Source organism: Nicrophorus vespilloides, unplaced genomic scaffold, assembly GCF_001412225.1.
Source record: "Nicrophorus vespilloides isolate i.1.1-1 unplaced genomic scaffold, Nicve_v1.0, whole genome shotgun sequence".
NCBI classification, from domain to species: domain Eukaryota; kingdom Metazoa; phylum Arthropoda; class Insecta; order Coleoptera; family Silphidae; genus Nicrophorus; species Nicrophorus vespilloides.
In genome coordinates, this window is record NW_017097820.1 from 160250 (window position 1) to 177443 (window position 17194).

Sequence of the window (17194 nt, forward strand, 5' to 3'; positions counted from 1 at the left end):
ATTGCGATAGCACGTTTTCTCACTCATTAATTAGCCTTTTTCTCAATGAAAAATATTAATGTAACGATTGATTGCAATATCAAGATGATTTATATGGTTTATTGTTAAATTATCGAAGTTTATTTTATTTTTTTTTCTATATGTATAAGAGCTTGGAAATGTGTTTTGCTACGTTAGCAACCCCCCTGTGCACGTTGGAAAGGGTCGTCGCGGGTGAGAAAGAGAGAGGTTGTTTAGGGAGGAGGGTTGGTTAGCTCGATGCGGCTGAAATCGATAGAAAAGTCCTCGCTCTGGCTGCCTGTTGGCATTGTTTTCAGGGTGCATTCACATTTTCAACCCTCCATTCCATGTATGCCCGAAAAAAAAGTAGTAGCTCTCTCCTCAACTATATATATATTCTATCTGTATATAGAAGCACGTTGAAATGGCATCGTTTCTATAGATTTCAATGAATACACCAGACGTATAAACCAAACCAAAAAAAAAGAATGAAAAACACAGGACACGTAACCCTGATTCCTTGCGTCGGTGTGGCGATTTCTGCCTCAATTTGACCTTTCGAAAGAAACGAAGAAAAAATGTAAGGTGGCGGCTCCGACTTTGGCGTTCAGCGACCAGTGAAAGGCTGAGAAGAAGTGTTGATCATCGCGGTTCGCTTCACTTTCCGTTTCGAAACCTTGTGCACAGCGCGGATGTGCTGAGGGGAAAAGTGAATTTATTATAACAAACGAATTCAATTTCATCTTAGGTTTCGAAACGAAACCATTCACCGAAGAACGCACTTTTTCTTGCTATTCTCTGACATTTCTCTAATATCCATCCTATATGGCACGAGCAGATCCTTGTTTTATTTGCTTCACTCGAATATAAGTAAAAAGGTTATTATGTTGTGTGTCTGAAGATGCTATCTCTGTGATAACATTAACTTTTACAGTCAAAAATACACTTGATTTTTTTTTTTTGCTTTCGTCGAAGATCATTCTATGTACCTGGATGAAGAAACGAACGTGCGTTTACATAGGGACATAATGGTATTTCATGAGTGTTTTTTTTTCATCCTGATCCTTTTTAGAGTTTGTTAATGGCGTTAGGACCATCTGTTTTTAGTAAGGCCGCTCGTTCCTTCCTTCGCAGTCTTTCCCATGAGGTGTGCGGGTCCGACGTCCTTCTTGCTCTGTTACCTTGTGACCCATCCTCGGGGTCACGAGACGCAGGGATTCGAGCAGGTATACGGGATTCGTCCGCCGCTCACAAAGGAAACATTTGGATTTTAGAAATGGCAGACGCCGAAATTTTTATATATTTTCCTCTACGAGCGATTACGGAATTTTCGGGGTTCTGGCCTTCAACTTTGTTCCGAGTTTCTGTGTGCTCTGGTGGTGGTGGTGGTGGTGGTGTCGGCCAAAGGGGCAATGAAGGTGTCTGTGCTGAGGCAGTCTTCAGCGCGCCTCCAATGGCCGACTTCCGGTGCACACTGACCGCTATCAAGGTTATTCGGCTGTACCTGTCTGATGGTAGTCTGCGGCTTGGGGAAAAATATCGGCCGCTGCTTTGTTCGTTGGCTTTCAGTTATTTCTATCTTTAGATACAAGCAAGTACAGCCACGAAACGTACATACAAACATCATACATACCCATGAGAACATTCCGCTTTGGCATTTTCCATTTCGTTAGCAAACTGATGTTTTTTTTTTTTGTAGTTGTTGTTGTTATTAATTTCGCCCATAGCTATCAAATTCTTCCTTCTTTCGTTTTTCGGTGCGCTGTAACTTTGACATCCAAGGTTGCGAACTTTCAAATGTCCCGTTGCAATGGGTTTTTATTATTGACACCTGCGACTGAGAAAGATATGGTACCTTGTATCAATATGAATAAAAAAGGAGAAGAAACAAGTCGCGATAATGACCACTAAAATCTTCTGCAAATGTGGTGCAAGGAACTTTTGATGGCGACGACGAATTTTTTGAAAGTGCGCACGAAACGTGCGAGTCGTTGAACCAGCAGAAGGTCAAATTGTCCGAGACTCTTTTGCTCTTTATATTATACATTTTCAAGAATATACACATTTTTTTTGCCTTCCTCACAGTGTGTGTATGATATTATGGTCAGCGAAAGGAAATATCTTTTCCCCGACGTAAGAATCAACTGAGTCTAAGTATAGACTTACAATCGTATCAGTTTGTCCATTTACTCACAAACACATCCGTCGATATTTTATATGACGCTTCTTATTTACTTTCCTCACAAGTATCAATGTTATTCTTAACTTAAACTTAAAAACAAAAAAAATATTATTCTCAATTATTCTAATTATTAAATTACTAAACATATTATATTTAAAAAAAAGTAAATTAAAACTATTTCATTGAAATGTTTCATTCACACAAAAAAACAGAAACAAGTTTTTCCAATTATCCAATTATCTCTAAAATGTCACAATTATTAATGTAAACGTTTCATTTAAATTCGTAAAAATTGGTAATACCTTACGTTTGATTTAATTAATTATTGCTAATCGTGAGATTCTAGAATTTTAGTAGGTCGAGTAAATGCACACGATTTTCTATGCTAAAAACTACGTGCATTTTTACTTGGAACTCGTAGAAATTGCGTCAACGGAAATAACTGTGCGTAAAGTCCCTTACTATTTATATTTTTCATAATATTTTCATGAAATGTTTATTAAAATTTATTTCAATAATAATTCAAATTAATTTTCATAAAGCCAACATTTGTAAATTGATGTTAATAATAATGATAGCTTTACGCCGGTAAATCTTGTAGGTAAATGAGAATTAGATGCGACTGAAAGTTTTTGGACGCAATCCGGTTCTTCATCATCCTCGTTAAAATTTTGTTTTAATTTTAATACTCATTATAAAGCGATATACGTGGAGCTTAAATTAGAGTAAAACCATATGAAAGGCGGAAGCCGCAACTTAATTACATTATCAAATTTATACGAACATGAAATGGAATCTCTTGCTCATACTTTACACTCTACACTCACGATATTTAGCAATAATTGCAGTGTATTTGTTTTTCTTTTACTTATAAAGTTAATATAGTAATTGATTTTTTTAATTATTTTACAAAAAAAAAGTTATAAAATAATATAATTTCTAAATTTACTACTTTATACAAATATGGAGAGATGATTGATTTTCAAAATCATTTATAAATTTAGATAATCTTTGTAATAAACTTTTCATAAATTCGTTTCTAAAGAAATGATGTCTATTTCATTTTAATTAATACTTTCATTTTGTTCAAAAAAAAAATATCGTTTTAAATAGATCTCAGTCTCCGAAACGGTATTACACATTTGCGTGGGAAAGTTATATAAATTTAAAAGCACATATGCCGACTTCTTTTCACGCATTTCATCACCTACATATTATATTCATTTATTTCTTTTATAACTAACCTTGTAGTGTTCGTAAATAAAAAAAGGTCGTTGTTAGTTTATTTAAATCATTTAATTTATATATATTTTTTTTACTTTTGTTGCAGAGAACATGAAGCCCTACAGTAGAAACAAAGTGTCCAATTTCAACGGCTTTAAATAGGTGAGTTTTGAAGTACACACACTTTCATCCGTTTTCCTGTTTCCACCGCGACCGGAAAAAGTGTATTGCATGGTCGTGTTTACTGATCGAGAAACGAGTTGGTGGCACCCACCACCACCACCACCGATCATTGCGTTTCCATGGTGAGAGAAAGAGGTGTTTTCGGGTAAAGTTTTTGATGGATTCCGGACGAAATCCATTGTTCGCTTCCTCAGATTGGATAAAATAATTAACGTTGATTTATATTTTTTTCGGTATGATAGGGTCAATGAATTATTTAGGAACGAAATGGCACAGTCGTGTCGAATGCGAAAGGGGTGCAGCGGGACTCGTTTTTTTTATTCTTCTATCTCTCTCTCTCTATCCGTTGTTTCGGGGCCTGGCATGTCCTGGGGGTGGTTGGACTGGCATCAGGGGGAAATTTCCGAAACGCAATCATTATTACTGCTACACATTCGAACCTCGATACGGATGGGTTTGGTGTATGCGTGTGTGTCTGTGTGAGAGTGAGTGTATATTTTTGATAATTTCTGATTTAGGAAGGGCGGGGGGGGGGTTGGTTTAACGTGATGGGGAACGGTTTTAATTACACATGACCGAATTAATGGGGAGCCCAAATTCTGTATGTATATATATATATAGGGGGATTTTCAGCCGCATTGAATCATCCAACTGCAACGACAAAATCCATATCAACAAATTACACGATAAAAACTAAACGAGGTACAGTCAGCGCTCACTTTGCGTACATCATTTTAATGTACGTTCGATAAATATTCGCACTAACGTACAATGATTTCATTCGTATTGTGTGTTTCCTTTCTAACGCATTTTAGGAAAATAATAAATAGTTTTATAGTCTGATTTAAAATTGAAGCAGTTTCGCACGTTCGATGAATGTTGTAAACGTTTGCACGTATATTCGAATTAATGTTGTGTACGTTCGTGCGAATGCATAAATTTAATGAAGAATTTTCCATTCGATTAATATTTACCAATTCATTTATGTACGTTACAGTCAAAGCTCACACTGTACGTTCGTTACATATCCGCACTAACGTACAACGATCTCAGTTGAACCATCCATACTATGTTTTGTACTTTTGTATGTTAGTGCGAATGACGAGTCTGCGTACGTTCCTATGAATGAAGAGTCTACGTATGTCCGTGTGAAAGTTGTGTACGTTCGTGCGAATGCATGCATTTAATGCAGAATTTGCCATTCGATTAATATTTACCAATTCGTTTATGTACGTTACAGTCAAAGCTCACACTGTACGTTCGTTACATATCCGCACTAACGTACAACGATCTTAGTTGAACCATCCGACAACTGTCATTCATATTGTGTGTTTCCTTTCTAACGCATTTTAGAAAAATAATAAATTGAACGTATATTCGAACGTAAATTATACGTATATTCGAATTAATGTTGTGTACATTCGTGCGAATGCATAAATTTGATGGAGAATTCGCCATTCGATTAATATTTACCGTTTTGTTTGTGGATTATGTACGTTGCAGTCAAAGTTCACACTTTATTTGAAATACGCAAATGTTTATATATTTGCTCACTTGACGTACATAATTTTAATGTACGTTCGATAAATATCCGCACTAACGTACAACGTTCTTAGTCGAACCATCCGATAACAGTCATTCGTATTGTATGTATCTTTTTTTAACGCTTTTTTGGAGAAATAATAATTAATAACTTTATACTCTGATTTAAATAACATTGAAATAGATAGACACGTTTGTACTATGTTTTGTACTTTCGTATGTTAGTGCGAATGACGTACGTACGTTCCTATGAATGAAGAGTTTACGTTTGTCCGTGTGAAAGTTGTGTACGTTCATGCGAATGCATGCATTTAATGGAGAATTCGCCATTCAATTAAAGTTTACCAATTCATGTAAGAATTACGTACGTTACAGTCAAAGCTTGCACTGTATTTTTGAAATACGCAAATGCATCTCTTCGTTTTATTAATAAATTTCTTTCGGATGGTTTTTATATATTTGCTCACTTGACGTACAACATTTTAATGTACGTTCGATAAATATCCGCACTAACGTACAACGATCTTAGTCGAACCAGCCGATAACTGTCATTCGTTTCATTTTTAACGCTTTTTAGTAAAATAATAATTAATGAGATTTAAATAAAATTGAAATTGTTAAACACGTTTGTACTATCGTATGTTAGTGCGAATGATGAGTCTACGTACGTTGATATGAATGAAGAGTCTACGTATGTCTGTACGAATGTTCTGTACGTTCATGCGAATTCATGCATTTAATGGAGAATTCGCAATTCGATTAATGTTTATCAATTCGTGCAGGAATTACGTACGTTACAATCAAAGATCACACCGTAGTTTTGAATTACGCAAATGCATCTCTTCCTTTTATTAATAAATTTCTTTCGGATGGTTTGTTTATATATTTGCTCACTTGACGTACAGCATTTTAATGTACGTTCGATAAATATCCGCACTAACGTACAACGATCTTAGTCGAACCAGCCGATAACTGTCATTCGTTTCTTTCTTTAACGCTTTTCAAGAAAATAATAATTAATAAAATTATACTCTGATTTAAATAAAATTGAATTAGTTAGACACGTTTGTACTTTCGTATGTGAGTGCGAATGATGAGTCTACGTACGTTCCTATGAATGACTCTACGTATGTCCGAACGAATGTTGTGTACGTTCGTGCGAATTCATGCATTTAATGGAGAATTCGCAATTCGATTAATGTTTACCAATTCCTGTAGGAATTACGTACGTTACAGTCAAAGCTCGCACTGTATTTTTGAAATTCGCAAATGCATGCTCTTCCTTTTATTAATAAATTTCCTTCGGACAGTTTATTTATTCTTCATTGCATTTTTTTATCCTTCTCTTCATTCGTTCTCCGTAAACTGGGTTTAATATAGATAGCTGTGTCAAGTGGACTCTCTTCAGATGTCCCGCAGATGTCCCAAGTGCTTCCTGTACGCTAGAATTCAAGACTGCCAGTTCCAATTTCTTGTGCTGCTACTACATACATGTATACATACATACATAGTGCAGTTTCCCGTTGCATTCGTGCGCATTTCAGTGAATGAATTAATGCAGCAAACTGTGGAAATAATAAAAATAGAATTTGACAAAGCGTTTGTGATTTACATATAATGAGCGTTTTGGAATGCATTATGCGTGGAGAAATTCTATGGAACAATTGCCACGCTGTTGGGTGGTTCCATGTGGGTGCATTGAGCTCACATTTAAAACAGATTTTCAGTTTCTATTTTGCCAATTACCACCACCGTACCCTTTTTTTTTCGTATTACTTTTGTCGTTATTGTTGTTTTCCTTTTCCACGGCGTTTAAATTACATAATGGAATTACCTCCTGAAACTGCGTCATCTTGTTTCATCAAGTAATTGTGTATGTGCGCGCACAAACTGCATGACGTTTTTTACAGAAATTAATTCAATTTCAGTAATTTACTGCATAATCATACATAATAGCTCAATTTATTATTCTATATTTTTCAAGTCAGATTCAAATGTATAAAGAAACAGTACTGCTTATCAGTAATAGTTTAATAACGAGATTAACTCAATATCAATATAATTACTTTTCAGTAACGATACGTTATGTAACAATCGAAACTATGCTGGGTAGTTCCATGTGGGTGCATTGAGCTTATATTTAAAATAGATTTTCTTTTGTTGATGTTTTCAATTTCTTTCTGAAACTGCTCCCATGATTTGCTTCCATTTTGTATGAAAATTATTGAATTTGTAATAATCATATAAAATTCTTACTTATTTATTTAACATAAAAAATTATTACTTAGTAATAACATACATTAACCACGAAGAGTCTGAAAGATTTAGTTTAATAGTTTCCAAACAAATATAGAAAAAAACACTATTAGTTTTTCGTTGTTTTTCAATTGTATTCGTCATCAAGGAATTTATTGAATAACTTGTAATGTATTATTTATTACTTTACTATAGAACTGTGGTCGATAGAATTTCTTTCTTTGCTGCGTTAAACAATATGTCATTGTATAAAATTACGTATATAAAATTCATGGGAAAGTTGTTTAAATTGTATACTTTTTTTTTTCAGTTGCGTCGCCAAACTATTGTCTCGCATTTGCTTAAAGAATTAATGAAACAATATAATAAGTACGTATTCATTAGTATTATCATGGTAGCATGTTGTAGGACATTTTATAAAACATGTATACGAACGTTATAGTTTATTACCGAGTGTTTGATGTACATATGTACAGTGACATAATTGCATTGCACGCAGCGCAGATTTAACACAATGTTATCCAAAAATATAACATAACATGAGTAATGTAAACGGACATTTTGTCAACATAATTAATGATATTGTAGCTAGTAAATGTTAGTAAAATAAACATGTTATTAATATTCATAAGAAAAGCCGAAGCTGATTGCATGTTAATAATTTTGATTAATTTATTTGCAATATTCTAAGAAACTTTAATTATTCATAATACGTGTAATAATCAAAGTATATTATTTATTGTGGTTGGAGATTAGTCCTGAAAGTTTGTAATTTAATAAGGTTAATGGTGATGTAATGTAATTAAAATCGTTGCTGACAACTGAAGTATTGTAGCCCATTTGTAGGTGTTTATCCTGTTAATGAAAGTTTTCTCTATTAACGTTGATACTTTTAAGTTTTTTTTTTTATTTTCAATTTGTTCCAGGAGGGTATAAATCTCTGTTGACACAATATTTGTGACGGAGTTCACCAAAGTCATGTGAGATTATGAAAGTTTTCAAGGGATGGAAGCGGCGCTCTCTGCTTATGAATTATCAATCGACGCGATCGCAAACTATTTGTGGTAGAGTGAGGGAGGAGGCGGATAAATCTTTGCGTTGGAAGCGGCGCGATGCTGATGCTGCGACAGAGAAGGCGAAATTGTTTTAATATGTAGTAAAAGTGTGCGAAACTTTTGTAACTGTTGTCGAGAGAAACGGCATGTCGGTGCTAACGTCGGAGCGTCGCGACGCTTCGATTGGCCTACGCCGCGTAATGACCGAGGCCGGTATTGATCCCTAGACGGCGGCGCGCTCGCGAATGCCGCCCCTATTGGAACCAAGCAGAACGCTATCTCCGCACTCGATCCGACAATTCGTGCTAACAAAAATAACACGAGAGAAAAAAAAAACGTAACGTTTCCTCTTTTCTCGTTTGCAATCGACATTTTAGCAAACACGCTTTGCCAAAAACCAATACAATGAGAAAACCAATAATAGTAAGCGAACATTTGTTTTTATATATAAAAATGCGATGGAGGAATCTAAGTATTTAAATCATTGCTTTAATTTATTTTTTTAGGGGTGTGTAGACTTTGTAAATTTTAAATATTCGATTTCTGGTGTTTTTATGTTCGTGCTGTGGTAATATGTTTCGTGCGTGAGCTTCGTTTTGGGTTGGGCGTGGGTCTTCCCATTGGAATAAAGAGAGATAGGTGGATAGAGAGCGCAGCCGTGGGTCTTCGGTGGGGGATGGTCTGGTTGGAATGGTGGGTTGCGTTTGTGCAGAGCGGAGACCGGCGCTTCAGTTGTGGCCGGCTGCGGTCATGATAACGTCGTCCCCGTGGCTTTTCACCCCGGTTGTGTTCAGTAGTGTCGTTAAGCAACAATACCATCATCCCCAACAGCAGGTACCACCACCGCCGCCCCCACAAACGCCCTTCGTGCAGTGCATACTCGCGTTCGGACCGACCTTCGCGCCGTATGTCAGCTTCTGGCACACCGGCTTCGCCTTACAACGTCTTCACCCTACTATGGAAACAAGGTATATTTCAAAAAACCCATCCCATCCACCATAGCGACTCCCTTCTGATCCATCGCATCTTTAAAATTTACAAGTGACAAGTGCATTCAGTGAGAACGTGATACCAATCCGGTTAATTAACCATTAACCCATTACCATCAGCAAATCTTGGTGTTCTTCTCTCCGCAAGTGCGATATTTCTTGGAAAGGATTTATTAAATCAGTGACATCATTCTATTTTCCAATTGAAGTCTGATATACTGAAATGTGTCAGTTCAGCAAAAAGGAAATTTTAATATCAAGTTTGTTGTTGTGGTCTGCCATTGATATAGGTTTCTGCAGAAAAAAACGTTTAATATCTTCGGTAGTCCCTGTTTCGATAAGGTTTCCGATAAGAAAATTCGCTGATGTCTGGAACTCGCTCCATTCATACAAGCTAGCAGCACCCAAGATAAATGTAGTCTGTGCACAAACGCGATGTCTCATTGTTTGGACTTATTGGACAATCTTCCATTGTCAGTGCGGCCCATATAACCGGATGCCAATCATTGTTTGTAAATAAATCCCACGCTAATGGTGCTGCTGCCATTGCGTTCGTATTCTTTGTGTAAACGAATTCTACTCTTGTACAATAAACTGACGTATTGTTGTTTCCTTGTTGCAGGTGAGTGTCGAAGAGGGATTTCATTTGGTTGGTGGTGACTCGGTAAGGGCAACAACAGCGACAGTGCGCCGCTCTCGGTTTATGGTGTCTAGGGCTACGGGTAGAGAAATATCTTCGGATCGTGAGTCTGAGCGAGCGAGAGACTCGTCTGGGGGTCGTCCGTTGAGTCACTTTAGTGGTGTTCGAAGCTCGTCCGGTCGTTCTTAGTCATCATTCAGCTGTCTCTCTGGGCCACTATCTTCGACCGCTTTGTCTGGAACAACCAACCATGGGAGGATGGAAAGCAGGCAACAAAACACATACTATATGAAAAAATAAAAAAAAAGGAGCGCGCCGGAGAAACAGACATGCGGCGCGCGTTCCTTTTTGCTCCATTCTTCATCTCCACTCTGGCGTTTGTTGTTGTTGTTGTTGTTGCTGCTCGCTGATGATGGATGCAGGAGGGTCGTTCTCCTCGGCCTCAGCAATCGCGTCCGGAATGCACGACAACGCAATCAAATCCTTGTTGTTTTCAATCGCCTCTTCTCTCGGTATCTCCTTAATTAGTATTAATTGTAATTCGCGCCGAACGTGATACAACTGATGGGGACCATTAGTCCAGATTAGAATGTAATCAGGACAAAGCATATTTATGCTTTGAGAGATATGCCAATTCCGAAACCGCACTATCGTAATTTAGTATGTAATCCCAGCTTCATATTAATAATGCAAGAATATGGTTTGATTATTGTCATAAAGTTATCAAAGATGAATGGTAAATCGCGCTTTGCGAACGGATGTGCTGATGCTAAACAAGTGCTAATGGGAATGCCATTGGCCGCATCCTTCGATTTGGCGCCTTTCGAAAGTCACGTAAAATAAAAAGAAGCGCGCTTGCTTGGTTGGTTACGCATGTGGAAAATGCTTCGGAAGGAACAATAATACCTGGCGAGGAGAGGTAGTAAATAAAAAAAAAGAGAACCATATATATCTACTTGTCACAGAGAGTGGCCATGAACAATTCCTTATATTCATGGAGTATTGTTCATTGTTCGCTTAATTATTGTAGGAGCAGGTCGAATATCCCAGGCAGCAGCAACTGTAAAAGACGAGAGTGATTCTCGAAAGAGTCGACAATCAGATATGCACGCACCAAAGTATACGTATTTATTTATATATATATTTATATATATATATACAAGAAGTTTATGCGAATGCGAAACGGACTCGTTCGTTGTCTTAATTAAAATGGCAATGGGCGTGTGTTGCCGGGAGAGGACGGATCAACGTCTCATATCAAGGCTCTTTCAGCCCAATGTGTCGATAACCGTTTCCATAATAAAAATGAACGCAAGATGACTGAGATTCAACTTGGATACAAAAAACGATTTTCACCAAATCGATTAGTTAAAAAAAACTGCTGCAGGACGAGAATCGAGAATAAAATAAAACAACAAGCTACTAAACCTAATGATCTAATCGTTTAGTTAATGGTTCGAGTTGCGGTTGCGTAACACCGCTTGCGCAAATATTCTGAGGTGAAAACAAAACGCTGAGAGAGGTAATCTTGACAGTCGCACCTGGGGAACAAAAGAATTGCCTCGAAATCGACGGTTGCGCAACAATGCTTTCGTTTCCTAGCCGAGAGAGGATTTTAATTTTTCGGAAGAATTGAAGAGCTTATGGCGTGCTCGAGTGAGTTGATCGAGACGAGGGGGAAGGAGAGGAGGATGAAGAAGGAAAAAAAAAGAAGAAGGAAGAAGGAGCATTACTTTGTGAGCGGCAATTTTAGCGCGCTAACCTTGGTCGTCGGCTCTCTTGCGGAGTCTGTGCAGTTCAAGAGAGTCGCTGCTATATATTGTAGTACGTAATTGGAAATGTTGGAAGAACCCCTGCTTTTGACTTTAAATAGCGTATCTCTATCAAGGTTAAAGATGATGTCCTATAATTTTCGAAGCCTTTCCACGACGCGATGCGGGAGACTACTGCGCTCGAGTGTGTTCACGCAACGTTTGAAATCCTAAACAGCTGTTTTCATTTGATCTATATTTGGTGGAAAAACTCTTCATGTACACACACACAAATAGGAGGTGTAGTATCTATGGATATGTATGTGTCTGTAGATAGTTAGTACATGCGGTGATCTCACAGTGCGGCACAGAAGTTAGGTATTGAACGTACCACCCTCTGGAATACAGCGCACGCGCTTCGCCACCCTTAACCAAAGTTTTTTTCTTCTCTTCTTTAAATCTCTTCTTTTTTTTTACAAATGAAATTTTTCCAGCGGTAACGTTATGAAACGCCGCAGAGTTCTTCCACAAAATCTTTTCAAAGTTGGAGTTAATTGCATTCACATTAATTAATAGCAACGTTTATCAAATTATTTAATGCCTGTATTTATTTTTATTCTGTTTTTTTTTTAGTTAATCTTTTAATCCCATTTCGGAGGCCATTGTCGGTTGCATCGGGCACATTATCTAATCCGACGTGCGGTGTGTATATGCGCGCGTAGGGCTTTTGACCCGATTTAGGGCTTGTCTCGCTTTTAATTTAGAGAGAGTGGAACGAATCCCAAACGGAAGAGGAGCAAAAGAGAAACACATATATTTATTGAACATACACCATCTGCCCTTATAGTTCTTTTTTTTACATTCGTATATTTTATTTTAACTGAAACGGAATGACGTGGGGTTTTAAATTTTCTGAACCCTTCCATGGACACATGTCTGGTCAGATTTGTGGATCCGATAGGAGAAGGCATTGTTCAGTTTCACTTTTGTTTTCATATTATATATTTTTTTTGTTTTGTCCGAACGACTCGCTGACTAAGTTTTTATTTTGGGGTCGCGCGTGAATTAAAAATAGATTACGCCAGAGTGTTTCATTCACGCCCGTCAAGGATCAAAAGGAATAAATAAAAAAAAAAACGTTTTGGAGAAGCAACAACATAAAAGATCGGGCGAATATGTTTCGAGATCCCAAGTTTATTTCTGCGCTCACTTGAGGGATAAATATGAAAAGGCGTGCGAGCACACACGCTCCAAATACCCGTGGAAAACTGGATCAAGTCGTACCATAAAATTTAAAATTAAAAAAAATATCCAATATTTAATTCGGGACGAAAGATCGGAGCATTTTCACTTCGATGATTCACATTCGAATGCAACGGTTTTCCAGGTAAAAATATCAAGTTTAATATTTAATAAGAATCCTTGTTTAAATCCATAACTTCTATTTGTAGGAAAACGTTTTGTTTTAATCATCATATTAGATAATACAAAATTAAACTTTTTTTTTTCATAATTTCGTGTGTTAAATTCTACTCTTTCAATTACTGGCAATGACCTTGGTCCTTGAAACCGGTTAAACTTGTAATTACTTCGAATACCCCTGCCATTTTACTACTTTTACAACTCTTGTCTTCATTATAAAATACATGTCCAAACAATCTCTTTTAAAAAATACGAACAAAAAAAATAATTACACGAGATTCTTTTTTAATTCATTAAATAAAATTTATTCTTTAATCCATTTAATAAAATTTATTCTTTACTTTAGTTTTAGTAGGTAGTTTTAAAATCATCTGTAAAATATTGGAATAGGATTTGTTATTGGCCCAATCATTAATAATCAATAAATGCAAAACTATTTTGAATCTACAAATTCACTTAGTTAAAATCAATATGATATCATTTAGGTCTAAAATTCTGAATGATAATAATTGCCAGGCAATTAGAAGTCGTTATGCATATGTTGATGTTTTGTCATTTTATATTCTATAAACATTTCTGTTATTCCCCAATGACGACATTTGATCGAAAAAAATGTGTATTTAAATCGGTGAATAATATTATTCCCATGGACTGAAGGACTTTTGGTCAACGGCCTTTTCCTATAAGACTTTGTTTCCTTTCGTGTATATTTAGTTGCAGTATTTTACTATAATAATACGTTTCGAAACGAATTGAGAAAAATATATAAATTTTCATAATAAAGTTATATTTTTGTATGTTAATAATGTTAATGATTCCTTCAGCTAAAAGTGGACGCTCGGAACGTCGTTTGAATCATTAAAATTTCATTATATCGATTCTTAAATTTCATAACGTTAAAAATATACGTTTCTATTTTTATTTTGTATTAATACAAAAAATTGTTAACTAATATTCATTTTATAATTGATGGAAAAAATGTGGCGGAAATGCCAATTTGTCAGGTAAAAAATTAATCATCCAACCAATTGGATGATTCCAGTCGGGATTAGCCGATTTCCACGAAATATATAATACCTAGAATTATACAACGTTGCATTCGTTTTTTATACTTTCAATGGATGCATCTGATCATCATCTTTATAAAAGAAACTGTCTGGAAAAGAAATCTTCGCTGTTTTTTTTTGCTTGGCAATGTAAAATAATATATTATATTGAATTTCGTTTAATACGTAGGAAACGAAATCTCGTCTTTCCATTAAAAATTACTATTTGCCGGTCGGTTTTTATTCGAGAGAATAATGCGAAGGTTGTCTGGATCTTTTTGTACTTATTCGTCTTTCATTCTTTTGGTGCGTCTTAAGGAACGGAAGGAAGCGAGAAAGTACCTGCATTTCTTGGTTAAGGGATATACCGTTAAGGAACAACAACAACAACAAAAAAAAATCTGCACGAAACCCTTTTCCCATGACGTAATTCTAGGATCGGTTCCGAAACCGGTTTCTCCTTTCCGCAGAAAAATTCAACCGTCCCTTATTATGTTGGGAATTTTAGTTTTTTTTTTCCCTTCATCTTCTTTTCTTGTGTGCGGTTGAATGTATTCAATGGAAATAATTTTAATTCGAAATAGTGTGAAGGAAAATCCGAATGTTGTAGATATGGTTACACGTGCCGCGCTGGTATTTTTAGAATTTATTTACTCGGTTGGGTAACATTGCTCTTGCAGTTTGTTCCTCCGTCAGAAACTGAGGATCTGAAAGAAGCGTGTGTGTTCGTTTCACTGTTTTCCTCGGGAGAACGTGTGGGAGTTTCAATGCCGACGCGTTATTGCGGTGAATGTATTTTGTAATTACTTATGACGATGTTTGCTTTTCATGTGTATATATTTTTTTTTGTTTCGTTCGTTGGCAAGTTGATGATGGTGATGTCTGGATGGATGCGACCCCTCACCAAAGTGTTCGCAGTGTATGGTTTGCACATTCTGGGGTCAATTGCCGGGAGTCAGCTGGGCCTCCAGTTTAGGGGTTGCGACTACCATGATTCATATACGTCTGGCTCTGGGAGGGCGCCCTTCTACTCCTCCTCGTCCTCTTTCTTCCTCCACCACCAGCGACTCCCAGAAATCGATACTAGCGCTGCTGAAACAATGGTTCTCCCATCTCGTTCAGCACTCATAATTGTCAGCAAGAGCAATTACAAGACAGCAATCATAGAGGACAGGTGCTGCTCGACAATTTACATTCGTTTGTTATTGTTTTGCTGGCCGTTGCTTGTCGACAAGGTGATCTCTTATTGCCATTGTTGGTAACCATTTTTTCCCCGAACCATATGTTCCAACGAGCTTCGAAGATATTCAAACCGTGACCATCAGACGGATGTGGTTCTAGTTATATACATTTCTTCTTTATTTATTTTTTTTAATTAATACTCTTCGCCACTAATTACATCGCGCAGTTGCCTGTGGAAAAAAACCTTTCGGATTGAACCTTTAGGGTAACGAGATTAGAGCTTTCCCAGTAAGAGCCATCTCGTACGAACCAGCTGTTCCTTCTTGTACGTGAACGGTGACGGCAGCAGCAAGTAAACTGGTTTTGACGCGATGATGGATCTGAAGATACGTCCTCTGCAAATGGTTCTGAAAAGCTTGTATTAAAATACCATTTCTTTCGACGATTTTTATATATATATATATTTATTACGTATTGCACGCACAGAAAATCATTTGCACAATTATATTACGACATCTCTAAGCTTCGACCTCACCGGAACGCACCTTGGCCTATAATGAGTGGAGAGAAATAAAAAAAAAATATCGGTGTGACGACACCGTCGCAGCGCGCACTGTCGCGCGCTTCTCTTTTACTACTCGAAAGCAAAACACGTTCCCATGTCTGGGAAAATGGTAAACCATACCATATGGTCGTACCTTTTCATCTGCAGATCTACCCAAGCTTTTCAACATCAGTGCGGGTGGATTTTCAGGTGGGTACACACCATATCTCTGTCCTTAAAACAGGTGCTGTTCGCTTTCCATCGCCGCAGCAGCCTCGTGTTATTATGTTTGCTTTTGGTTCGCTTTGTCATTTCTACCTGGCGAAGGTTTCGATGTAGGTACATCGTTGGGGCTGAGCCAGAGAAGAAGGAAAAAAAAAACAACAATAACAGACACTCTGGAGAGTAAAATTCCCAATAACAATTTATTTTTCAGACCCTTCCTTTTTTTTTTCATCACAGTTGTGTTGCCAACCTTTCTGGATAAAAGCATCGAATTCCTCAACCATTTTTTGCTTTAAAACGTGATTTATTTCGCACGGAAGATTTTTCTAAAAGAATTTTGAGCGAAATCTGTTGTTGTTCGTTGTTACGGCGAATTTTTGTACGTATCTTTTTCTGCAAGGTCGTTTTGCTTGGACAACAGCCGTCCTCGGGAGGTTTCCTCACATGCGAAATTCGCTCGCAATCGCGAATCGCGAAAAATTTCATTGTCTTTCTTCACTTGTTTCAAAGAAAGAGCCAAAACAATTGCGTACTCACGGCTCATGAAAAGTAAATTATCTGCGCGTTACGTTAATTTTTTTTTTTTTGCATAGCATTTCTTTCAACATTGTTCATACAATGTCTACATAATACAATATCGGTTTCTATACACTTTTAGTTTTAGTTACATGACTTATTTATATTTGAAAATTTTTCAAACTGATTAAAATTTGTATAAAATTAAAAACTTTTTCCAGTTTATATTTCAGTTGACTTCAAATTATTTACTTTACGTTTTAGTACTTCTTTTAATATTATTCAAACAAATTCTACATTAATATCAATTTATAACAAATTTCTATTTAAAACATTTCAGTTATTTCATTTTGTATAAAATTACAAACTTTTTTTAAATTTATATTTCAGTTGTGTTCAAATTATTTACTTTACGTTTTAGTACTTCTTTCAACATT

The 17194-nt window shown here is 36.5% G+C and overlaps 1 protein-coding gene across 2 annotated transcripts in view; it reads left to right on the forward strand.

Moving 5' to 3' along the window:
* Positions 1 to 9129: 9129 nt before the first annotated feature.
* Positions 9130 to 17194, forward strand: part of LOC108561062 (protein gustavus) — a 19752-nt gene continuing 11687 nt past the window's right edge. The window contains exon 1 of one of the 2 annotated variants that reach the window (XM_017918830.1): positions 9130 to 9410. In XM_017918830.1, coding sequence (XP_017774319.1) covers positions 9133 to 9410 — 278 coding nt within the window. In that variant the 5' untranslated portion in view covers positions 9130 to 9132. The remainder of the gene's footprint in view (positions 9411 to 17194) is intronic. The other variant, XM_017918831.1, reaches the window with a different exon arrangement.